We start from the raw sequence: 26754 nt of genomic DNA, 5'->3' as shown, positions 1-26754 counted from the left end.
TCAATAAAAAAAAACAAATAATATGATAATGATATTAACATTGACATTGTTCACAAGCCTTTACCATCATATGATTATTGGGAAGACAGAGCGTTTCACAGATATCGTCTGGATGGTCCATCTCGAACAGATGATGATGCAATTCTGGGTTACATGTCGTGGTACCTCAATGTTTCGCATACTCGAGTGATACAAGTAGATGAGAGGCCCAAGATAGAGGACAAAGATACGTCTCTCGAATGCCTGGTGCATATTGTTATTCAATTACGGTTTTGTTAATGTTATTAGCGTTTTTTGATGAATGTTTGTTCTTTAAAATGAAAACAGAGAAGCTGAGTCGGGTACTTGATAACCCAATCAAAGTTACAAATTAGGGAAGGGAAAAATGTTAAGGCCAATGGAAAGCTGATTGATGAATTGAACAATCTCGAAGATGTAGAAGCTAGTGCAAAGTTTGGGGAGCTGGAGGAGGATGAGCCAAAGAAGAAAAGGAAGAGATCCCCTCCTAAAAAGATGTCTGAAGGTGCATCGAGCAGCGCCCAACCTGGTAAACGAGGTCGCGGTTGACGTGGTCGTGGCGGTGGACGTGGTCGTGGTCGTGATGGGGATGTTCATGAATGAATGGTTATATTAATGTTTACGTCTTTAACTATGGATAATTATGGAGTCAAAACTTATGTCTTGTCTTAAACTTATTGTCGGATTATGTTTGGTTATATTCCTAGTTTATGAATGACTTAATCTGGTTTCTTTTGAAAATTGTTTGTGTTTGTCCAAGACGCGATAAAATAACCAACTACAATGTGTGCGCAAAAAATGCAGGATTCTAGCATTTTTTCAGTCAGAATCGGTTTAGATGTACCTATATGTAACCCGATTCTGACAGTTTCCCAGAGGTTCAGTTTCAGAATCGGTTTACATGTACATATATGTAATCCGATTGTTATGAAGAAAAGTTTTGCAACTTTTTTTTCTAAGAATTTTTTTTCATTTGCATATATGTAATCCAATTGTTATGAAGAAAATTTTTGTAACTTTTTTTCTTCTAAGAATCAGTTTTCATGTACATATATGTAATCCGATTGTTATGAAGAAAAGTTCTATAACTTTTTTTTATTCTAAGAATCAGTTTTCATGTACATATATGTAATCCGATTGTTATGAAGAAAAGTTCTGTAACTTTTTTTTTCTAAGAATCGGTTTTCATGTACATATATGTAATCCGATTGTTATGAAGAAAAGTTATGTAACTTTTTTTTGTCAAGGATTGGCTTTCATGTACATATATGTAATCCAATTGTTATGAAGAAAAGTTCTGTAACTTTTTTTGCCAAGGACACAATCGGTCTACGTGGTCATCTCTAAAATCCGATTTTTTGGATTGAATTCAAAAAAAATAGTCGTTGAGACTTCATCAATATAAGGACAACCTCTTTGAGTCACTCCCACATCACACACTTAGCCTAGAAAATGGAATGGCAACTGTTTGAACATTTGTGTCTGGTTAAATTATTTGCTAATACGTTCCGTGAACGTCCGAATGAAATTTATTCAATGTTTTGGAAGAAAGTTAAAGAGTTCTTTTACGGGCGTACCGCGAATCCCAATAACCGTAAATGGAGAGACTTGGCTAGATTCTAATACATAAAAAGCGCAATGAGAGAGTACGTAAAAGTTAGAAATATGGTGTACCACTATCATCCAAGAGCTCCTCTTAGGGAAAAACTGAGTAATGCGATCATTTTTATACCTATGTCAAAAGTTCACATACTAACATTTAAGAACTCATTGAATTTCAGCTGGAACGTTTCAACGGGCTATGGAGAATTCGTAATGGGGAAACTAAGTCCATTCACCACAAAGAATATACGACTTTGTACCGACGTGCTCAGAGGTTTATTGACGAGCATTTGATGTGTCAAATTCTAGAATTCCCATACTGAATCCTATATATGTATTGCGCTAATTTCCTAAACTATGTAATGAATATTTTTTTCTGAAAGTAAGGCATAATCGGATTATATGGACATATATAAACACCGATTTTTTGAATCGGTTTATGTGGGTATTGATTAAACTCCGATTCTGGGTTTACATCGTCAATCGGCATAAACTCAACCCATAATCGGTTTACAAAATCATTAACATCAACCAATTCTGGATCGAGTCTTTTGAAAAAAAAATATTTTTTTTACAAGTGTTGATTATGCATTAATGAAAGTTAATTTCAGGATTAACTTGATTAAACATACTTAATTATCTGAATTAGCACTAATTTAACAAGGGCTTATTATGCATTAACATAAATAGTGAATAAGGAGTTTATATGAATTATTTCTTAATGACCCTATTTTATCATGTAGCTATAGACCCCAATTAAATGGCATAGGTCCCAATTTAGCCAGGCTCCAAAACCGAATTTATAAACCTGATTTATTCTATAAGGGTTAGTTTTGCTTCTTTGGAAACGCCACAGATATTATGAAATGATCAATGACCCATTCTTAAGCTTTTTCATCAAGGCATAATAGATGGTCAAATAAGTTTTTGATCTTTCTCCAGCTATATACGCCTTTGAAATTCTTATTAAGACTTGGAATGTCCTTCTTTAGATTGACTATTAAATCCTTAGGTTTGGGATCAACTGTCTCATATTCACGTCTTCCCTTAAGGAAACCAAATTAAATATTCAGGTGAGGACATTTGATAACATATGATTGGTTTAAAAATTACAAACTTAAAAAAAATGTCTAAATTACCGTGTTTGGAATTTTATGTAAGCTCGAATTCAATTTAGAAATTGAGCAACTACTATATTAGGACTCCTTTTTCCAAATCAACAACCTAAAAACTCAATCCCATCCCTTACTACAGAATAAAAGTAGCGTTGGTGGAGCTTACCCTCTCTCCTATTGGTTGGTGAGCGTAACCTCGCGCTCTCATTGGCTAATTGAGAAACCATTCGTATTCGTCAGTTCGTTAGATATGGTGCGTTGATCTGACAATGTGCGGTGTAGATTGGGTGGATTGTTGGGACACACGCGACGGACGACGCTCATTGTTTAGAAAAACTGTTATATTAATTTCGTGCATTTATTGTGAAAATCCAGAAATAAAGAAAATTACAATATTAATTTCAAACATTTATGATTAAAATAAAAAATAATCAATTCAACATATTTATGGAAAAAAATAATATAATTTATAATTTTTGAATCTTTTATAATTTCATGTATTTATTATAGAAAATCCAGAAAAAAAAATATATTATATTAATTAATGAATCAAAGAAAAAATCAATTAGACTTATTTATGGATAGTTTAAATTTTTAAAATCTTTTGTAAGGAAAAAAATCTTAATTTTGGCATGTATGATTGAAATAGAAAAAATTCTTATACATGAAATTTATGGAACAAAATAATAAGATTTGTATTTCTTAAATCTTCGATGTATCTATGGATAGTTTATATTTTTAAAATCTTTTGTAAAGAAAAAAATTCTAAAAACGGTAATGAAAACTACTATATTAATTTTGGCATTTATGATTAAAATAAAAAAATTAATTCAACTTATTTTTATGGAATAAAATAATAAGATTTTTATTTATTAAATCTTTTATAAGGAATTTTTTTTAGGAATTACTATATTAATGATAAGCATCTAAAAAAATTATTGACAATATCTAAAAATTACTATTTTAAAGTTAAATTGATATTTATGTTTGGAGTATCAGAAAAAATCTAATTATTTATCTAAACACAATCTTACGAGTTATATTAATACAGTTAATTTACTAATATAAACAAAGTCAATGGTTAATAAGGTAAAGTTTATAACCATTTTTCAAGTCATATTAATTAAAACCATATTTATGTTTTATATTTATTTATATTACCATATAACAGGAATTAATTCCATAACAGTTGTAGAGGTTTTCTTTAGAGCCAAGTTTCCAACATCTATATAAAGGATACAAATCATTCTTCAACATTACACAAACCCGCCTACTTTCAGTTTCTGTGTAAAAAAGAGATAGCGAACATAAGATATCGACCATAACTTTTGAAGAAAATCACATCGAAGACGGAGCAATGGCAGTTGATTTCCATGGTATGTAAATCCATTCAAATGTCACAGTTTGGATATGCATCAATAAGGTTTCTAGGTTGCTTTTTTTTTTCTCTAAGCAATTTTTATTTGTAACAACCAAATGCAAAAATTTAATCTCTGATGTGCGTATATGTAGGAAAGAAGCCTTCGTGAACAGTTTATACCTCCTTCAAGCGCCTAGTTAGGAATCAGACACATCAGAAAGTCGTGCGGACATTAGTTCTGAAAAAATGGAGATTTGAAAACAAAAAAGCAGGTCAATTATGGAGTCTTGACTTGCATCTCATTGACCAAGAGGTGGGTCAGTCGACCTCTGATGCATATTCTCGATAAAAAAAAATATTTTTCTCTAGATTGATCAAGTGTAGAAATTAGTTGTTTATTGGACGTAATGCAGGGTACTCAGATGCATGTTAGGGTAGGAATGGATTACATTGAGCTGTTTGAAAGGAAATTGGAGGAAGGAAATGTGATTCCACTGAAAGGTTTAGCATTGTTGAGCTATCAGCCGGTTACAGAATTGTGTCATTTGAACATGTAACGTGGATGAACAGGAACATCTGAAAGTTGGCCTGCAAACATTTCCCAGGAGACAATCAGTTTACTTGCTCTCGAGAATGTTGGTACCAGAAAAAATGATGCTACATCTTATACAGGTGAACAGTCGAATATATAAGATATACTAATTTATTTATTTATTTTGCAAAAAGCATTGCAACTAACATTAACTTCTTCTTATTTCATGCAGTTGTGATTGGAAGGCTAAAAATTCTGTGTCGAATGTTGTGACGAAATCAGTTGAAGAATTCGAGAAAACAAGTAATGTCCTTATGAGTGAGATTATAATTGAGAATGAAGGGAAAACTGCATGGTATCTTATGGGTTTTAGATTCAATAATTTTTGTTGAGTGGGTTATTCTAATGAAACTTTTCTTTAGGGGAACTACAATGAAAGTAAACCTATGGGGTTCATGCTATCAATGATAGGTTGTTGGAGGGTTGTTTGAAACTTTTCTTTAGGGGAACTACAATGAAAGTAAACCTATGGGGTTCATGCTATCAATGATAGGTTGTTGGAGGGTTGTTTGAAATTCTATATGGGTAACTCATCTGCAAATGTAATCAATGAAATGCACTTCATATGTTTTGCACTATTTCGAGTACTAATCAGATTTATATTAATTGGAAAAGACATTTAATTACTTGAAGTTGGAGCATAAATGAGCAGTTTAGTTGGTCACTTTTTTCTAACACAAGTATATGAGGCGTTCATACGGTGTGTTTTCTTTATTACATCATCTTGGAATGGTTGCGCTTCATATGCTTTACACCATTCAAAGTTGGCAATATATTTCTATGTTCATATAATTTTTTTTAGGGTCTCGAATATCGCATATTGATATAATATATGGTGAGTATGATTTTTCGTTTAAATACATGAAGTTAGAGCCTGAAGGAGCAACTAAATTGGCCGCTAAGATTTCTTCTTTGCACTATTTAAAATTTTCTATATATTTTATATTGATAATTTTTTTTAGTGTATTTAATATCAAAATACTTATAAAATTATATAATGAATATGAATATTGATTTGACTACAGGGACTTGGATCCTGGAGATGCAGTTGAGTTGTCCAATTGATCCTTAACACAAGTATATGAACCGTTCACGTTGTGCATTTCCTTGATTGTGTCATCTTCGATGGGAAGCGCGTCAGATACTTTGCACTATTTAGAATTAGAGCTGACATATTTCAAGTTGCACAATTTGTTCCTCTCATAGAATCCATGCATGGATTTACATTTTGTAGGAACTCACGTATCGTCTCAAATGCAATGGAAAATTGAATTTTAAAATGATTCCTTTACATCTGAATTTATATGACACTTCACTCTTTTCCTCGCCTCGACTGTTCCTCCAGGATCCAACTCCATGAAATTAAATGAAAAATTGTGCAAACTTGAAATATGTCAACTTTTAAAAGTGAGAGATTTAATGTCACACATGATATATCATTGTATATTCATCAATATGCTATTATTACCTAAATCCATGCTTGGATATACATTTTGTAGAAACTCATGGATCGTCTCAAATGCAATGGAAAATCGAATTGTAAAATGATTCCTCTACATCTGGAGTATAAATTTTAGTAAATTTTGGACTCAGAAAAAAATGAATTTTTTCAGAAAAATAATTGGTATTCTAGCTATTGAATGCATCCTATGACTTGGTAGTAGCGAATATTCCAATTCATTCAACAACATTTCAAGATACCACTGTATATTTTGAAAAGGAAATGATCTGCAATCCGTACTCAAGTATACGCCTTCTAGACCGAATATTTACTGAGTTTTTGAATTTTTTTCCTATTGTCTATTCCAATACATTGTTTAAGATGTCTCTTTAAGTGAGGAACTCAAGAAAGGTCTCACACTGGTATCTAGAATACATATTTGATTTCTAAAGAAAGATATATCAGTGCATTCCCTTAATTACATCTTCTTTGACGGGAAGCACTTTATATGCTTTGTACTATTTAGAGTTGACAATCTTTTATATTAATATCGTTTTTTTTTTTGTAGTGTCTCTATTATCATATAGTAATACAACTATATGAGTTGGCTTTTTCATTTAATTACAGGGAGTTGGAGTCTGGAGAAGCATTTAAGTTGGCCACTTGAATCTTAACGTAAGTACATGATTTCTAAAGAAATGTATATCGGTGTCTTCCCTTAATTACATCATCTTCGACGGGAAGCACTACATATGCTTTTCATTATAAATAATTCACAATCTATTTTTATTATTATCATTTTTTTAGGTATTTCTAATATCATATATTGATACAATTATATAATGAGTGTGATTTTTCATTTAACTACAAGGAGTTGGAGCATGAAGGAGCATTTGAATTGGGTGATTGATTCTTAATACAGGTACATGATTTATATAGAAATACTCCCTTCGTTTCTAGAAAAGTAACTTTCACTTTTTCAATTTGGCCTATTTTTAGGCTAAAATGAAAAAGTATCTCTTTTCCAGAAACGTAGGTAGTATATATCAATGCATTTTCTTGATTACCTCTTCTTCGACGGGAAGCATTTCATATGCTTCGCACTTTTAGAGCTATCTAGCTATTTTAAGTTAATATCATTTCTTTAGTGTCGACTATATTAAAATATAATTGTTAACTGGAATCCCTTATGGAATGGGCACAGGGGCGAAGCCCCGCCTCACCAAATGGGATCCGATTCCCATCATACCCAGTGCGAAGCACGGGTTTCACACTAGTTAATATATAAAGAGAAAACAATACACTTATTTTCTGCGTAAATAAAAGGAAAAATAAATATAATCTTCACATATTCTCCACCTATTTAATGTAGTTGCGCCGCCACGCCAAATCAAAAATACATCATCACAGAGTGGGGTGAAGTCCCACACACTCCACATCAAAAATGAATTGCCTCCGGATAGAAGGAGCCCGTGCATATCAAGATAAAAGAAAAAACAACATATTCTCCACCTATTTAATATATTTGTCCGCAACACCAAAACAAAAAGAAATACATTGTCTTGGGGGTTGTTTTTCATATGTTTGATTCTCTATGCTGAAGAATCATGTGATTAACCCTATTTAGCATCTTAAAATTCACATCTTCCCTTGACCAAAGTCGGATCTCTCGCCACACTGGAAGATTTATCCACCTATACTGGAGTATATTTATATTAACCTCAATTTTATTTTATAAACCCTAAGCCGTCTGCACGCCACCAAAAACTTCTACCTCTTCTCTGCATGCTGCATGTTTCTTTATCACCATGGAAAAACTCCGTCCCGGATCGAGTAGAGATGTGGGCGTTTTTTGATGGGGGCATGAGAGACAAATGATATGTTAACACGTGTTATTTCAATTAATTGATTCCAACATATTTTGTTTCCATAAAATATAAAAAAAGTGTATTTTTGGAGAAAAATTAGTTATATATTATCTTTGATATTTTTGGTAATAAAAATTGTTGAAACAATTAATATGAAAAACACATGTCAACATATCATTAATCCCCCATGACCCCATCAAAAAACGCCCCCATCAAAAATTTATCCCAATTTTTGCACCAGAAAAATTCCCAGATGAATCTCCCCTAAATGAATACGAAACTAATAATATAGCATAAGGTCGTTGGCTAAATCACCTAAAAAAATAAAAAAAAATTGATAGATGAAGTGGTGCTGCTGATAGTGTTACATCTATCACATTATGAAGCATTTTCAGAGACTTGATCATACATTGAGGATAAGCTTTGGATCTCCTTGTTGTATAATATCCGTGTTTTGTATCAATGTGAGTAGATACTATGGAGGAAACATATTCGACTGAAACTACCTTTGTATATAATTTGGAGAACAATGACACAAGATTTGGTGTATCTAAAGTCAACGTAATGCTTCCAGAACTACTATTGTGGATGCCACGAATGGTCAAGTTCTTAATTAAGTGTACTGGAACGTACTTTAATTTTTTACTAGAATAATCAAAAGTAAATCCAAATCTTTGAGACTAAGACAACCTGAGAGTTTACTGATTAATTCCCCGCCCTTATACGAAATATAATCAAGAGTCAGATACATAAGACTAGGCAAATATATAGAGTCTGGTAGGTTAATGATCTTCGACTTGTTCGATGTACACTTGAGTCTCGAAACTTTTCAATGTCTTACAAGTAAATATACACTTGGGTATATCAAGGATATCACCATCAACAATATCAATATCTTTAATTAAAATTAGCCCTCACAGCAGCAAGTAATCATCTACCAAGATTAGTAGGAAAGGTTTTACGAGGTTTACTAGATACAAGATGAAAACATTGAATATCATGTACGTCATTATCACGGAGGTTTATTACCTTGTAGTCTACATTGAGAAAACCTTTAGGATTAATGGAATTGTGCCGTCTCCGTTTGTGCTGTTTTTTTATAGGACGTTTGAAGATTAAAAATGGGAGAGAATCCCAGATATGCCTCCATCATTTCGACAAAACAGAAGCTCAGACAACATATATGGTGTCGATGAAAGAAAATATGTGATGGATTAATTCATCTGACAAATTGCTTATCCAGTCCTCTCTAGATTCTCGGATAAATTTTTAATGGGGGCGTTTTTGATGGGGTCATGGGGGGAGGGAGGGGGGTCATATTAATTGTTTTAACAAATTTTGTTAGCAAAAATATCAAAGATAAAATATAACCAATTTTTTCTCCAAAAATACATTTTTTTTATATTTGTGGACACAAAATAGGTCGAAATCAATTATTTGAAAAAACACGTGTTAACATATCATTTGTTCCCCATGTCCCCATCAAAAAATACCCCCATAAAAAATTTATCCCCAAAATTCAATCATATATTCTCATGTTATATACTTTGAAAATGCTAGGATCGAAATCCAAAACGCGGTATTGGAAACACCATTTCCCCTTGTTGTTTCTTTGTGTTAGAATATGGTAGAAGTGCAATTACAAGACATAGTTGCGACCATACACGGAAGAAGAAATCAAGTGATGATGTCTAATCTAGCATATGTCTAGCCTATGAAGTGAAGACCAAATCATAGTCAGAAGACCAAATCGTAATAATCTAGTAGCTAAATTGTTCCAGCTAAGCTTAAGATACCTAGTCAAGATAAGATAGTTAAGTTGTTATTTTCTAAGGTGTATTGATCCTAACATCTCTATATATACAGGATCATTATGTAAATGTAAAGGTATCCTAGAATCATCAAATTCTGGAGATCAATAATCCAATCCACCCTATGGGGTTTTTCAGTGGAGTAGGCGTTAGTGTCGAACCACATAAATTCTCCGACTTCTTTATTTATATTTAATTCATTCTGCTTAATCGATGATACACATAATTTATTATGGTATCAGAGTGGAAAGATCCACTCGGTATGCTTCTCCTACAAGATTTAATATTTATTTATTTTCAATCAGTCGTTTTTTTTTGTTCTTATTGTCACGCTGATCTAATTTAAATCAGTTACTTCCTTGCTTTTTAAGTTTGGGAATGTTGCAGTTGGTGGATTTTTTCATCTTACCAATATCAATTGTAATAGGATATCATATCCTTAATAAAATTGATTTTTAATTTCTCTGCATTAGTTAGTCATCAATAAAATCTCATTATTATTTGTGCTAATGCTAATGTGAATGTGAATATATGTCGATAACAAAATTGTTTGTCGATCATGTTTTGATACATTATCTTATCAATCTTCATACATATTATTATGTGATTGCATTGATTCTTTTCTACCGGATCGTCAGATATATTATTTTTGAGTTGTCCAAGCTTATCAAAGATCTATTATTTGTCTAACAATTGCCGGCTAATATCAAGCCGAATATGTTTATTTTCGGTAACATCTTTTGTATCAGAAAATACATGATATTTTTCAATCTTATTTCCAAAAATTAGTTTCACCCATGAAAACTCTCTTTGATCAAATATCTTTTTTGTAGATCTTTATCCAAGATCTTACTATTCACATCTTGCTCCGGTTTTATGAGCTAATATTCCTCGAATATTTAGTTGATCATTTTACTATCAACTAAACATCAATTTTTTCCAACCTCTGGCAATCAATTCTTTTGGAAATGTTTTCTATCATTTCCATCTTATTCTAGATATCCATCTTTTATTTCTGAAAATTTTCAGAAAATATATTCTTTGAAGAACATAAGTTTCGTACCGTCGAACTTGTTTTTTTTTTGTTTTCTGCATTGAAATTCCCAGTAACAATTACTTTGCTTTAGATTCATGATGTTCCACGACAGATCAGTAATGGTCCTTATCTATATTCATTGCAGTGATTACTCCATATATGATTTTATACCACAGTCCAACATACAATAGGCTGTATAAGATTCATGTTTTAAAATATCAATATCTTTCTTTGTTTTTTTATCAAACTAATTAATTTATCGTTCTCTCTCAAAATCATGAGTTTCTTCTCATAGTTTATGGGTATCAAACATGGATCTAAGCATGTGTCATATGCTCTCAATATCTTATCACTCTAATATATAGTTGCATTTATTACACTGTGATGGTGTTCTCCGTCCACATCATGAGTTTCTTGTATGGGTTTCGGCTACGGCTACAACCATAGACTTAATGATGATCAGATTATGATCACATCACACTCGGATCAGTTTCTCTTAATGAGTCATCATATGAATTACCCCTACTCACCAAGATTATCATGTCTCTAAAATGGTACTGCAAATGGTGGTACTCCCATTACACATGGTGTTTTTATGCTTTTTTGGTTCGAAGCCATATCTCAGCAGTACCAATCTTGGATTTCACATATTTATGAATCGGGAAATCCTACTTAATCATCTTTCCCATCAAGATTAGATTCCATTTGTTGTTTTATTTTTATCAAACTCATTTTCTTAATGTTATCTCACCCAAGGTAGTTAATATCGCGTACCGGTCTCTCATCGGACGAGTCCGATACACCTGTACAAAAGATAATATTGATGATACATCATTAAAATAAAATTTCAAATATTTATATAACCATAATAAAAAATAATAAGAATCATACATATATCTCAAATTTCCAAAATACAAGGTGGTTTATTATCCAGCGATGTGATCGCTGTTCCATTATGCCGATAAATATTTTTTATTATCCTTCATATTTATCTTTTATAATTCTCAGCCTTGCAATCGAAATATGGTTTTCATTTTACATCCTACCATATAGTCATTGATTTTATATTATAAATATATATTTATTTTTTCTGAATCACCCTTTTTATTTATTATTGACAAACTAAAAGGTTACAAAAGGTACTATAACACAAATAACATAGCAAAAAAATTACAAAGAAAATGAAATTTAAGAATCAATTTTAAGGTAACTAAGAATTTGATTTTCATAGTTGTTATTCCATCTAACTCCTCTTATTCTAACTCCATGTTCTTTGACTGTCTTCATTATCCTGTGCTTGAAGCCATGAAAGTTAACATCACCACCTTCAAAGAAAATCCTGTTTCTTTGAAACCATAGTTCCTTAATGACAGTACAAGAAGAAACAGTCCATACTTCATCAATGAAAGGACTGTGTTGTTTTGCTGCAGAGAAAACATCTGAAAAAGAGTATGGCCTGGGAAATTGAAACATATTACTAAGCCAATTCCAAACCTGAACACTGAATTCACAAAGCCACAGTGTATGCTCCATAAAATCCTGTTCTGATTTGCAGATACAGCACCTAGAAGGCATTTCATATCCCTGCTTTCTTTTCATGTCATCATTCACATAAACTCCCTGCAGAAGTTTCCAAATGTTGCTGGCAATAGTTGGATGCAAAGATTTTCTCCATATATAAGAAGACCATTCTACCTTGTATTCCTTGTGTCTTATTTTCTCCACTGCCTTTGCATTATTGAACAGACCACTTGTATGTAGGTTCCATATTATGGAATCACTTCCACTGTGGATCTGAGGCAAATTATCATACTGTAACAAATGCTGCAACTGAGGATGTATATTTCATTGGTTATTCCTGATTAAGTTCTGAACTTTTAATTGCATATTGTTATGGATAAATTCTGTGTAACCAATTTCATTGATTAGTGGGGATGATCCATACCAGTTATCAAACCATACAGAGATGTTAGCTCAATTTCCAACCTTCCAAGAGATGTCTTCTTGTAAAGTAAGCCAAGCCCATTGCAGACCTGCTCTTACAGATGATAATTTCCATTTTGAAAACCATATACCATATTTATCTTTGAACTTAGCTGTAAAAAACATAGCCCATTCATCTGATGAGTATATCAATTTCCACATCATTTTCATCAGCAAAATTTTGTTAAATACTTCTAGCCTTCTAATACCCAAGCCACCTTCATTGTATGGCACACAGATCTTCTTCCAAGATAAAGTCTTGTACTTTCTAATCTCACCATCACCTGACCATAGAAAGTTTCTTATTAGTTTTTCACAGATCTTAATAACAGAAGATGGCCATTTGTAAATTGCCATATTATAAAGAGGGTAACTGCACAACACTGTTTTAACAAGAATCATTCTATCATGAACGGATAGTAGTTTTCCTTTCCAAGTTGCAAGTTTACTCTGAAGCATAAGTACCATTGGCCAGACCATTTCTGTAGTTACCCTTCCTGGAGCTAGAATGATACCAAGATACTTATCTGGAAAACAAGATATATCCATACCAATTATACTGCTAATTTGGTGCTTTCTGACTGAATTGGTGCCATCAATAAAACACTTGCTTTTGGATTTGTTAATCATCTGACCAGAGCTATGTTGATATTTTTCAATCAACTTGAATAGACAAAGCAAAGTCTTCTTAGCTCCATTGCAGAATAAGAAAACATCATCAGCAAAAAATAAGTGAGTTGGGTATATTCCATTCCTGACTACCATTGGAGTTATTTGCCCTGTATTAACCAAATTTGTGATATTCCTACTCAATACATCCTCCATCAAAATAAATAAAATACGGGATAATGGATCACCCTGCTTAAGACCCCTATGCATTGAAAAAAAACCACATGGTCCTCCATTGATCATTACTGATAATTTTGCAGATTCAAAAATGCTTAACAACCAATTACACCAAGATGAAGAAAATCCATATTTGCGCATAACTTTAAGAAGAAAAGTCCAACTTACAGAATCATAAGCCTGAGATATGTCCAGTTTCAAAGCCACATTACCACCTCTTCTCTTTTTCCTCATTTCATTAACCATCTCTGAAGCTAGAAGTATTTGTTCTTGAATGCTTCTCCCTTTAACATAAGCAGCATGTTGTGATGAAATTAACTTCTCCATGAGTCCATTCATTCTGACAGAAATTATCTTTGTGAAAATTTTGAATAATACATTACTTAATCCAATTGGTCTGTATTGACTTGGTTTCTTAGCACCTGCACATTTAGGAATGAGGGTTAGGAAATTTGAATTTAGGCCCTTGGGGATAAACCTTCTTCTCCAACAGAATTGTATGGCATCTTTTAAATCCAACTGAATTATATCCCATCAACTTTTATAAAATGATCCAGGAAATCCATCTGGACCAGGTGCACTATCTGAGTTCATTTCAAAAACAATTTTCTTGATTTCTTCTGTGATGGGAATGGAGTCCAACATTTCTTGATCTTCATTTGTAATAACTGAAGGAATAACATCAAGCAATTCTTCAGAAACATCCACATTTTGGGCTTCAAACTTTTGTTGAAAATGTTTGACTAAAATATTTGCAATTTGAGATTGATCACTAATAATATTTCCATCTGCATCTTCTAGTTCACTGATTGTATTTCTTGCTTGTCTAATCTTCATTCTAGCATGAAAGTATGCAGTGTTTGCAGAACCATCTTTAATCCATTTTGCTCTGGATTTAAGTCTCATAAGAGTATTTGCTTGAACTTCTCTTGTTGCATATTCATTTTGAGCTTCTACTAAGTTGGCTAAGAGATCTTCATTTAAGGGATTTTGATCAGATAGCTCCATTGGTTTTTGAACCTTCACTTCTGCCTCTTTAATTTTTGTATTAATGTTACCAAAAATACTCCAATTCCACTCACTTAGAACCTTTTTAAAATTCTTTAGCTTCTGCAAGAAAATAAATGATGGATCTCCAATAATATTCTCAGTCCATACTTTCTTCACTTCACTTAAGAATAATGGATGATCAATCCACATTTTCTGAAATTTCCAGGGAACATTTTTTGGTCTTGGTATACTTGCACAACCACATAATAAAGGAGCATGATCTGAAATTATCCTTAATACAACCTTATATCCCCAATCACCATATTTTTGTAACCACAAAGAATTAAAAACAGCTCTATCTAAGACATATAGGATTCTTTTTGTACCTTGTTGACAATTGGACCAGGTGTATTGTTGTCCTGTGCTAGGAGCTTGAATTAAGTTGCATTCATTCAGGCAATGAAGAAAATCCATCATTGAACTTCTGTTAGGAGCTTTACCACCAAATTTTTCTTCAGGTGAAATTATAGCATTGAAATCACCTACAACAACCCATGGTTTTTGTATCTGACTAATAATTTCCATCTCAGACCAGAGAAACTTCCTATGACTTTTTTTAACATGAGCATGAACACCAGAGATTAATACTTCACCAATACTGACTGTTACCATTTGGCTAGACATTGAAATAACTTGAGGAGTAGATAGAGAAGCATTCCAAAATAACCATAAATTACCTTTTGTAGTTGAGGTTGAATTGTGTATCACCATACTTTTCATTCCAGAGAGATTTAATTGACTGCAAAAAGAAGTATTACAAGAAATTTTTGGTTCTGCAACCCAAAATTGAGATGGGTTAAATTGATCACCAAAGACCTTAGTTTATTCTGAGCCCTAGGTCTTCTTAGGCCCCGAATATTCCAATATATGATCTTCATCTTGGTGGTGGAGGATTTTTGGTACCTTCCTTACCTTGATTTTGTCTGAGATTATGTTTCTTATTTGTAACAATTGGATTACCACCTTTAACTGCACCTGGATAATGTTGAGAAGTGGAAGTAATAGAAGTAGGATTAATCACTTGCTTTTCAACCACTTTAGACCATGATGTAACCTTAACAGTTTCATCAGAGATAGTTCCTGTCTTTCCATTTACAAATTTGATTTGAGGAGTTTGTACAACATCATCTTTTTTATCTTCATTAACCACAATATCTTCAAGAACATTTTCTTGAACACATTCAAGAGGACTGAATCTTCCAGTATTAGCAGTGTGAATAATTTGATGAGCTGGAACTGTTGGAGTAGCATGAAGTGTATGGATAACTGAGATTTCATTGTCTTCTGCTGATGTATCACAAATATCAAAGGGCAATGATCTAGGAACACTTACTGAAGATAAGGCATTCAGAGTGTTTGTTGAACTTGAATTAGGCTGCTGAGGAATTTTTAAGGAGCTCTTAGGTTGTTGTGGAGTAGTTTCATTCCTTTTTGCTTTTTCAACTCTACATTCTGTGATAAAGTGACCTACCATTTTGCAGCAGCTGCAGTATTTTGGACAATCTGGAATGGAAATCTCTTGAAAAAAAACCCCATATTTAGTTCCAATCCATACTTTATTTGGAACTGAAGAAGAAAAATCCACCTCAACCAATACATTTGCATAATATCCAACATCACATTTAGCTGTTGCTTCATCAATTTTAATTGGAGTTCCTATTTCTTCATAAATTTTGAATAGAATTGATTTACTCCAGAATTCAAGACCTAAACCTGGAAATCTCACCCAAACAAACTCCTTAGAAGTTCTTTGACTGATAAGTCGAAAGTATACACCCAATTTCTAGTCTTCAAAATTTGATCTGTAACTTCCCATACCTGAGACTTGATGTAGTTACGATCTGTAATATTACCCAATTTGATGGTAAAGAAACCTCTACCTAATGGAATTAGCTTACAATCTCCAATTAATTTCCATTGATTTCTAAGAATTATTGCAGCATCAACAAATTTAATCTTCTGTAAATTTAATCTACCAATTAAAGAAAAACGCCATGGATCTAAACTTTTCTCAAATAATTCATCAGGTAATTCAATCGAAGGAATTTTCATACCTTCAACTGATGAATTATTATCAGACTCAAATTTTTTCTTAGATTCCATTTTTCGAAATAAAACACCTGATTTAAGACAAATTAATTTCAGTAACCATGATGAATGATGTAAGATTCAACAAAATCACCTGAAATTAATGCTTGGTTGAACAGAAATCAAGAAAATGATGAAGAAAAAATTCCGAGTCAAGCACCGATTCCGTCGCCGGTCACTTTTGCTCTCCGTCGCCGAGTTCAATTAAAGTTTATTTTTCGATCCCGTTGAAAGAATTGTGTTTATGATCGAGTCTCTTTTTCCTTCTTAGTCCGAAGAATTTTGACTTGATGAGGATGAAAACTTGTCGACAATATCTTTGTACCCTTCAATTATCTCCTTCAGGTTCTTTCTCATATCATCCTTATAAATATATATATAAATATATATATTAGGGCTTTTTACCTTTTCCATTTGAAATTGTACTTGTCTGTAAAGACTAAATGCATGTTGGTGAAAAATTTATTCACTGAAACCGATATTATAAATGTACAAGTAACAATGATATATCGGTCTGTACCAGCCTGTACAACCTATAATATCATTCCGTCTTTGTATTACCAATATTTTCGATATCGTATAGGTATCTTCCGATATCCGATAAAAACCTGTAATATCGTCCTGTACAACCGATATTGACTACCTTGATCTCACCATTGATGTTATTCTTCTTGATACTTAACCTTCTTATCAAGAGCATTAAATCATCTCCATATTCCTTTTTCTGAATATGCAAAAATTATCTCTACTATTATCTCCTTTTATGAGATATATCAATTCAGTTCCGACAATATAATTCCATGTAAGATATCTTAACTATTTCAGAAATTAGTTTTGTCTAGGTTATTAATTGACTAAGCTAGCCCATTCGGTTAATCTAAGCTCTTTGAGCATATTATGCAGCCAAGCCAATTTTCAACACAAGATTGATGTTGTAATTATGAAGATCATTTTTCTATTTTTGGTTCATGCGTGCCACTTCTGTTCAAGTGTCGACATTAACAAAGATAAAACGACTGTAATCAAAGTTCATGTTGCAATAATCCTTTCATGATATTATCCAAGTTAAACATTTCAAAAATTTATATGTTCAACTTGGTGGAGGTTTGGAATATAGTAGAAGTGCAGTAAAAGTCACAGTTGTGACCATACACGGAAGAATAAATAAAGTGACAATGTCTAGTTTAGCATATGAAGCGATTACCAAATCATAGTCGGAAGACCAAGTCGTAATAAGGTAGTAGCAGTTCCATCTAAGCTTAAGATACCTAGTCAAGATAAGATAGTTAAATTATTATCTTTTCTAGGGTTTACTGATCATGTATCTCTATATATAGGATCATTATGTAAATGTAAAGGTATTCCAAAATCATCAAACTCTAGAGATCAATAATCCAATTCACCCTACGGGGTTTCTCAGTGGACGTAGGCGTTAGTTTCGAACCACTTTAATTATCTGTCTTCTTTATTTATGTTTGATTCTTCTTCTTAATCGATGATCCATCTCAATGATACCCATAATTTATTACTTTGTTCCATTTATCTAAAATATTTTGTTTTTTGAATATTTTTATGTGTGCGCAGGGTAACACAGGAGTCCCAAAATTCTTAGAAAATCTACTTCCTCAGTTTTATAACCTACGGCGTTTGAAGCTGCCGCAAATTAAATTTTCAAGAGACTCCATCTATGTGATAGCCTCAATTCTCAAGAACTCACCTAACATTGAATCCCTTAGCTTGGATCTAATTACTATTGACACTTTAATTATCTATCACTTTTCATGTTAGTTCTGTAACCTTTGTTTTCTGAAAGATGGATTCTAACTCTTATTATGTTGAATTATAGCTTCCCATCTGGAATCCAGTTTCGCATACAGATATACGGTCAGACTCATCCAGTTCCGACTCAGACACATCGGATTGCGAGTCAGATTCATCTAGTTTCGACTTAGACTCAGATTTAAACCATTCAGAATTAGGCTCATCCAGTTCATATTTAGACTCATCATATTCCAATTCAGAATTTTCGTATTCATATTCAGACTCAGACTCATCAGAATCAGGTTTGGAGTCATATTTAAGTCGGGATTCATTCGTCAACAAGGTTGGTGACTGGCTGTTACTTTTGAAATCCTTATCATTAATTTTATTAACAAAAAATAGAAATATAAAAAGTGTTGTATATGTAATCCACCATTAAATGTTGTGATAGTTGGAACGTTTAGATGAAGTTGGATATTGAGAGGTTCTCGTCAACATTCACGCTCGGCAACCTCAAGCTTGTCAATATTTCCAAGTTACAAGGAAGTGACATAAAACTCAACTTTATCGAAGTTTTGTTGAGGAAGACGAACGTCCTGGAGAAACTATACCTTATTGATAACATTATTATGTGCATTACAAAGAAATGAGAATAATCACTCAACAAAGAGTATTTTTTCATTACATTACTTGACTCGGTAAAATGCAGGTATTTAAAGAAGTGACTAATAGACAAAACAAATACAGACAGTTACACGTGTGAGAAGAGTGTGTGAGACAGACAAAACACAACTAAGCAGCACATGAGAACAAAGAGGGAAAGAAGAGTTTAAATATTAACCTACACTGCAACAGACCCTAATCCTTTACCATTGTTCTGCATGTTATTATCCCCCTCAAGCGAATGGGTGATACAACCATATGAAGCTTGTCTATGAGAGAACTGAATCTTGGAGCGTGTAAATTTTAGTAAAAATATCACCAATTTGATCAATTGTATTAACGTAGAACATATCAAGATCCTTTGAGTGCACCAGTTCCCTGATAAAATGATAGTCTAAGTGAACATGCTTCATCCTGGAATGCATGACTGGATTAGAAGCCAAAGATATAGAGATAATGTTATCACACCCAACCTAGGAATACCAAGTAAAAGAACATGAAGATCCTGCAGAAGAAAATAGATCCAAACCATCTTTGCAGCACTATGAGCCAATGTCATGTATTCTTATTCAGTGTTAGACCTGGAAATAGTAGTCTGTTTCTTAGAAGACCATGATATCACATTAGAGCCAAAAAAAAATACAGTAACCACTTGTTGATCTCCTGTCATCTATACACCCAACCCAATTTGCATCTGAAAATCCCAATAGAAATGTAGGGCATTTAGTGAAATGTAAACCAAAATCCATAGAGTTCCCTTCACATATCTGAGAATCCTTTTTGTTGCAGCCAAGTGTGTATCTATGGGATGTTGCATGTGCTGACAGACTAAGTTAACAGCAAAGGAGATCTCAGGTCTTGTCCAAGTCAAATACTGAAAAGCTCCCACTGGAGACCTATATTTTGTTGGATTGTCAAGAAGCACTCCATCAGATTTAGACAGTTTAGTTGTAGGTGAAAATGGTATATGACATGGCTTAGCCCCCTCCATATGATATATTTGCAGCAAGTCAAATATATACTTGTCTGAGACATAAACAAAGAATCTGCAGTTTTGGAAATCTCAAGACCCAAAAAATAACTAATATGACCTATATCCTTGATAGGAAACTGCAGTTGTAGTTGAGGCAATCACATGTTTTAAAACTATAGCAGAAGTTCCTGTAAGCATGATATCAGTCACATAAGCTAGAGCAACAGTAAGTTGATCACCATCTTTATGAACACACATGAGAGGAATCTGCAAATGAATTCTTGAAATTAAGAGACAAAAGAGCTGAGTTGAGTTTGTCATACCATGCTCTAAGTGCTTTCTTAAGACCATAATGTCCTTATGTAAGAGACATACATGATTTGGTATGTCCTTGTCGACAAAACCAGAAGGATGAGACATATAAACTATTTCTTTAAGATCACCACATAAGAAGGCATTGTTTACATCAAGCTGATGAATAACCCAGTTGTATTGAATAGCCATGGAAAAAATAAGCATAATTGTAGTTGGTTTTGCAACAGGGCTGAAGGTCTCATCAAAGTGTATTCCAATTTGTTGATAATAGCCCTTAGCAACAAGGATATCCTTGTGTTTATCAATACTTCTATATGGATTTTGTTTCACTTTAAATACCCATTTGCAGCCAACAATGTTTTGACCTGCAAATGGAGGAACCAGTGACCATATACCAGCATTCTGCAAAGCTGTATATTCAGCCACTGAAGCAACATTCCAAAAAACTTCTTTCTTTGCTTCAGAAATACAAGTAGCCACTCTAGATATATATTCAACAGGAAAAGGGTGTTTAGTAGCAAAATAAGATTTTGGGGTATAAATTTCATTCTTGCCTCTAGTAGTGATGCCATGATCATTCCTATAACATGAGTAGGAATAGTTGAATGTGCAGAAGATGGAGTGGTAGATGCAATAGTAGATAAAGATGTTGAATCAGTTGATTCAGGAGCAAGGATTGATGAATGAACACTATCCTTATAAGGAAATGATGACTCAAGAAAGGAAACATGTCTGGAGATGTATATTGTATTAGTAACTGGATCAAAGCATCTATATCCTTTATGGTTAAGACTATATAACCAAGAACAATACATTGTTTACTTCTAAGTAGAAGTTTGTTTGATGTATAAGGCTTAAGCCAAGGGAAGCAAGCACAACCAAAGACCTTCAAAAAATTGTAATCAGGAAACTTATTAAATAGGAGCTCAAATGGAGTTTGAAAAGCAATATATCTTGTTAGTAATCTGTTAATGTGATAATTTGCAGTGTGTAAGGAATCAACCCAAAAATAAGTTGGCAATACAGATTGGTATAGAAGTATTCTAGTAACACCAATAAGATGCTTATTGTTAGAGCATTGCTCGGTCGAACTTGCAATCGTTGCTATCTCAAGCATGTTTGTCAATGGTAGTGATCAAAACTATAAGTATTGATTTCTAGTCTATTATAGCTAAGTGTCAGACTAGGATAGAAAGTATAGTTGAGCTTAAGGACTTCATGGTGATTCATCATACAAGTAGAAGAACTACTCAAGGAACTGGTGGAACTTCTCGACAAAAAGGTATGTGAAGACTTGAACTTATCTATCACTCAAAAGTATATCTACTCTATCTCCTACTCTTTGAGACAAGAAGTCGTATGCTATATATATATAGACTTTGATTATGCACATTTGGTATTTTCGAGCCGAGTATACCTCGCCTATCTATATCTCGAAATATGAGTTGGTAAGATTTTCGCTTTAACCAAGTTTATCTTTACCATATGACGAAAGTCATGATATGTTTCAATCATCTTGAAAATTGTTTTGACGAGAAATGGTGTAACAATTATATAATGTCCTCTAAGAATGTTTCAATGATTGAAATGAGAGTTTAGATTACATAACCAATGGTGGACATAAGCATTATTGTGGAAACACATTTATGTATAAGTCATATTCCTTGAACCAAAGTTTGCGAACTTTGTTGATCAAGAGAACCGGAAGAATGGTGTGAGCCAAGTCCGCGAACTGCCAAATTTATCAAACCCCAGAATTTCTGCTGGAGTTGACAAACTACTCCCGTGAAACTAAGTCCGCGAACACAGTCCGCGAACCGGGGAAGTTTTTATACCCGAGAATTTCTGCTGGAGTTTGTAAACTCTGCCCGGTAACTTAAGTCCGCGAATCTAGTCTGCGAACTTGAGAAGATTATATATCTGAAGATGATTTCTAAACTTAAACTTAAAAAGATTAAGGAATGCAGTTTGCAAACCGTTTCTATAAAAGTTCATGAACCGATTCAAGTGAATCAAATCATCTTTGCTTCAATTGTGTCTTGTGTAGTACATGAGATTTCCTTGCAATTGAACAACTCTCTAACTAGTTCATTTGAAGTCGTTTGAACTAGTTATGGTGAAGAAGAACATGGTTGATATGAAATGCTCATATGGCTAACCTTTTTGTTAACTATTGTTGAACCAACAAGTGCATACGTTTGGTTATGGTTAACAAACCTAGAAGTGTGCATTGTCAAGTGTGTGTAACAAGTTAAGTTTTCGATCCAACGGTTGAGAAATATTAGCTTGAATCTAAATCAGGTTTTCATCTAACGGTGTATATTGATTTGTTACCAAGGTAACTTAATTGCAAACCCTGATTTGAAAGACTATATAAGGGGAACTCTAGTATCTGTGCAAAACTAATCCCCATACCTCACGTGTGATACTAGTTTGCATATTAGAGTCAGTTCTCCTTTAACCTTTGGTTTTCTTCTTCTAAAACCAGGTTAACGACTTAAAGATTTCATTGGGATTGTGAAGCCAGACCGATACTACTTTTATCGTAGTTGTGTGATATGATCTTGCATCTTTTATTCGTACGAGTACAATCAGATTGATTGGCTTGAGATTGATATCTCCGATAGGCAAGATATAAAAAGTAATCACAAACATCTTCGTCTCATTGTTTGTGATTCCGCAACATCTTTTTTCGCTACCATACGATTAATATTGTTGTGAGGTGATTGATAACTCTGGGTTGTTCTTCGGGAATATAAGACCGGATTATCAATTGGTTCCTATTCACCTTGATTATTAATCAAAAGACGGAACAAAACCTTTTAGGGTTTATCTGTGGGAGACAGATTGATCCTTTGATAAACTTGTCTATGTGAGACATATTTGTTTATTGTCAAGTCTTCGACTTTGGGTCGTAGCAACTCTTGGTTGTGGGTGAGATCATCTAAGGGAATCAAGTGCACAGTATCTTGCTGGGATCAGAGGCGTAAGGAGTACAACTGTACCTTGGATCAGTGGGAGACTGATTGGGGTTCAACTACAGTCCAATCCGAAGTTAGATTGGAGTAGGCTAGTGTATGTATCAGCTTAATACAGTGTGTGTTCAATCTAGACTAGGTCCCGTGGTTTTTCTGCATTTGCGGTTTCCTCATTAACAAAATTTTGGTGTCTGTGTTATTTCTATTTCCGCATTATATTGTTTTATCTTTATAATTGAAATAATACAGGTTGTGCGTTTTAGATCTTAAATTATATTGTTTTATCTTGATTGATCCTTGGATATTGGTATTTGGTACCAACCAAGTTATTCCTTGTGTTTGATTAAAGACTCGCTGATTTCTATAATTAGCTCGAGTAAATCAAAACAAGAGAGAGATATTAACTCCTTGAGATACTTTTACCTAATTGAGTCTGAATGTCTAGTTGATTCTCTAGAAAGTATTTCGGATTTAGTCCATATAGATTGCTAAGTGAAATATTGGGTGGTGTTGTTAGACCCCCTCTTTCTCAATTGGTATCAGAGCAGGCAAACACGTTAAAGACCTTATAAGTCTGTGTTTGTAGTGATCTGATTATGGAAGAGTCTATCTCTAATAACGTACCAGTTCAGAAATTACCAAATGATTCTAAAAGCTTGGATTCACCTGAGAGAACTATCACATCTAAGTCAATATCTAAACATTCTCTTGATATAAAAACTGTTGGTTGGGAAACTCTCCTAGAAGAATAGTTGGATGAACTTTCTAATGAAGGTGATTCAGATATTGACAGAGATGTTGATGAGGAAGTCTCAGAGTATTTAAGTTTTTGGATTCGTGGAAGATGATGAAGATTACAACTTCTCATGTCTCACCTCCTTTGACTCATCTCTGTCGAGAAAACAAGAAGATGTTACGCAGGTGTTTATTTATCGAATCGTTCTAACGAATCGATCCTCAAGGATTCTGAGGAAAACCTACGTATGCAGTCACTTGAATTTGATAATCTTTATCAAAAGTACTTCTTTTTGGAAGAGAAACTTGCAGAATCTGAAGCAAGGTTTAACTCTCAACAAATTAGTTTTTATGACAGATAAAGTGCTTGTCTCGCTCGAGAAATACGCCTTGAGGATGATTTAGCTGCTGCTCTTGATAAAATCAAGATGTTGGAAGATGACTTGAAAAAGTTCAATACTAGTTCAAGCAAATTAACCACTATGCTAGGAGCAAGTAAAAATCATCGTGATACACGAGGATTTGGCTATAAGGGAATAGATGCTCCAAGTATTAGAAAAGAGGTAAAATTTTTCAAGGCTAGTGATTCTTCTCAACAAAAGGTTTCCACTGATGGCAAAAGTGAAATACCTTCACCGGCAATTAAGGTTCGAATGAGAAAAGAATATCAACCTCCAAAGTCAGGACATATGGATCGAGGTAAGAACATTCCTTATGTTTGCCACTATTGCGGAAATAAAGGTCACCTTGAAAGGAGATGTCGTTTTCGTAAGGAATATGAAACTTCATGATGTTCTTGTTTGGGCATCACAAGAAGTTGTGAAACCAAGATCATATGCTAAGTCTAATCCCCTTAACATTACAAGTTGTAACTTTCCAACCTTTAGGCAAAATAATCGTTACCGTAATAAACCTAGATTTTCCTAGAAACATTATACGAAGACTTTTCACAATCATAATGGTTATCAAAAGGATAACTTCGTAAAGACGAAGACAAGATCCGATGCTCCCAATTGGAGAAAGACTAACTTGCAAAAGAATAGTCAATCCAATTCTATTCCGAGAAATCTTGAAGAGAGTAATGGGAAGAAGGTTCCGGTTGTTTATAAACGCACTCAGAAGTGGTTACCAAAGAAAGATAATGATGCTCTGAGTGTGAAAAGAAATGATCTTCCAGAAAATTCCATGACTATGGAGAAGGCAGTATCCATGATGTTGGAACTTAACAAGTTTTTAGGGAAAATGGAATTGGATGTGGAAGGTTATAAAAGCGATCTCTTTCATGATAATCCAAAGGTCACTTGTGGTGAGAAAGACGTTGTTCCCCCAACACAACTTGATTGTGTTGTAAGTGCATCCTCACCAAGAAATGTCTTGTTATGTATACGGTGAGGGAAGCACGAGAATTGGGGCACACATATTATGTTCGGTAAGGCTGTAGAATTCAACTGGATTATTCTAAAAAGGTATATCTATAAACCTGAGCAATATTTGTGTTTTTATAATGGTCCATGTACCTTGCTTATTGTTCATTTCTACCTAACTTGATCTGTGTTTAAGGTTCTTAAACGTTTAGGTTTGAAAATAGTAGTTCCGGATGTTTGGACTTCATGGTACACCTACCAGATATGCATAACATCTTTTAAAAACAAAATCCCTGGGTTTAAGTTCGCGTACTTGAAAATTTGTTTGCAAACCCGTTATGCATATTTGCCTGTAGATGTCAATATTTGATCGACTTGTTTTGGCCGTAACTTCTTCGTCTAAACTCGGAATGAACTCATTGTTTTTGCATTCTCTTCCTATTTGAATTCTCTTCAAAATGGAGATGATAATTATTGATTTTGGATGAGTTAAGATTGGTATTTGTCCCGTCTCTTGTTTTTGAGTGTTTTGCTCCGTTTCGTGGCACTTGTTCCACTTCTCTTGGACTTGGGAACTTGGATTCATGAAGAAGTACTTTTCTAAGCTCATTTGTAGCTTTTACAAGAATATTGTTTGTGAATCACAAAGAGGAAGTTCAAGAATGGGAAGTAGTACGCATTACTATGGGATTCTTGAATGTTCACAATCATTTTATGTGAACTATGGTGCATGGTCGTTAATGAATTTGTATGTTCTTCTTTGAAAATCTTTTTATACGCCTTTGGTAGCTATTCTTGGTATAAATCCGGGCGAAAAATATTGATTCTACTCTCTAAGGACAAATCATCTTATATGTGCATTACGAGTTTGTCTTGATGCCTAGGAAAATGCTTATGAGAATTTATTCTTATTTTTTAGAAGGATGACTAGAGTTTGGTATAGAAATTATTGTGACTATACATGGCTATGTCCAACATTTTCATCTTCATGTTTTTAGATTTTGTTTTTAAATTCTAAAGGTGTTTGGAAGATGATTTTTGCAGTATTAATCTTTATGGTTTTATACATTGCAATTGCTTATGAGATATGTGTGTTTGCGTCCGTGAACTATGATTGTCCCATATCTTGTCAAAAATAAAGTCTTTTGTAAGTCG

At 33.5% G+C, this 26754-nt stretch overlaps 1 protein-coding gene across 1 annotated transcript; it reads right to left on the bottom strand.

Moving 5' to 3' along the window:
* Positions 1-12031: 12031 nt before the first annotated feature.
* LOC113351420 lies at positions 12032-16825 on the bottom strand. Its single transcript, XM_026595408.1, has 6 exons — positions 16576-16825; positions 15635-16435; positions 14446-15495; positions 14212-14340; positions 12830-14094; positions 12032-12673 (listed from the first exon to the last, which is right to left on the bottom strand). The coding sequence occupies exons 1-6, from the start codon at positions 16823-16825 to the stop codon at positions 12032-12034; spliced, it is 4137 nt and encodes a 1378-aa protein (XP_026451193.1).
* Between the last annotated feature and the right edge of the window lie 9929 nt (positions 16826-26754).

The sequence above is a fragment of the Papaver somniferum genome, chromosome 2 (assembly GCF_003573695.1).
Source record: "Papaver somniferum cultivar HN1 chromosome 2, ASM357369v1, whole genome shotgun sequence".
NCBI lineage: Eukaryota > Viridiplantae > Streptophyta > Magnoliopsida > Ranunculales > Papaveraceae > Papaver > Papaver somniferum.
This window is presented reverse-complemented; position numbering and strand designations above follow the sequence as displayed.

Coding starts and splice junctions, on each gene's coding strand:
- LOC113351420 (XM_026595408.1), bottom strand. CDS start 16,825: ATGGAATCTAAGAAAAAATTTGAGTCTGATAATAATTCATCAGTTGAA. Junction 15,496..15,634: donor TAATCTCAGACAAAATCAAG/GTAAGGAAGGTA, acceptor TTTGGGTTGCAG/AACCAAAAATTTCTTGTAAT. Junction 12,674..12,829: donor AAGAAGACATCTCTTGGAAG/GTTGGAAATTGA, acceptor ATACATCCTCAG/TTGCAGCATTTGTTACAGTA.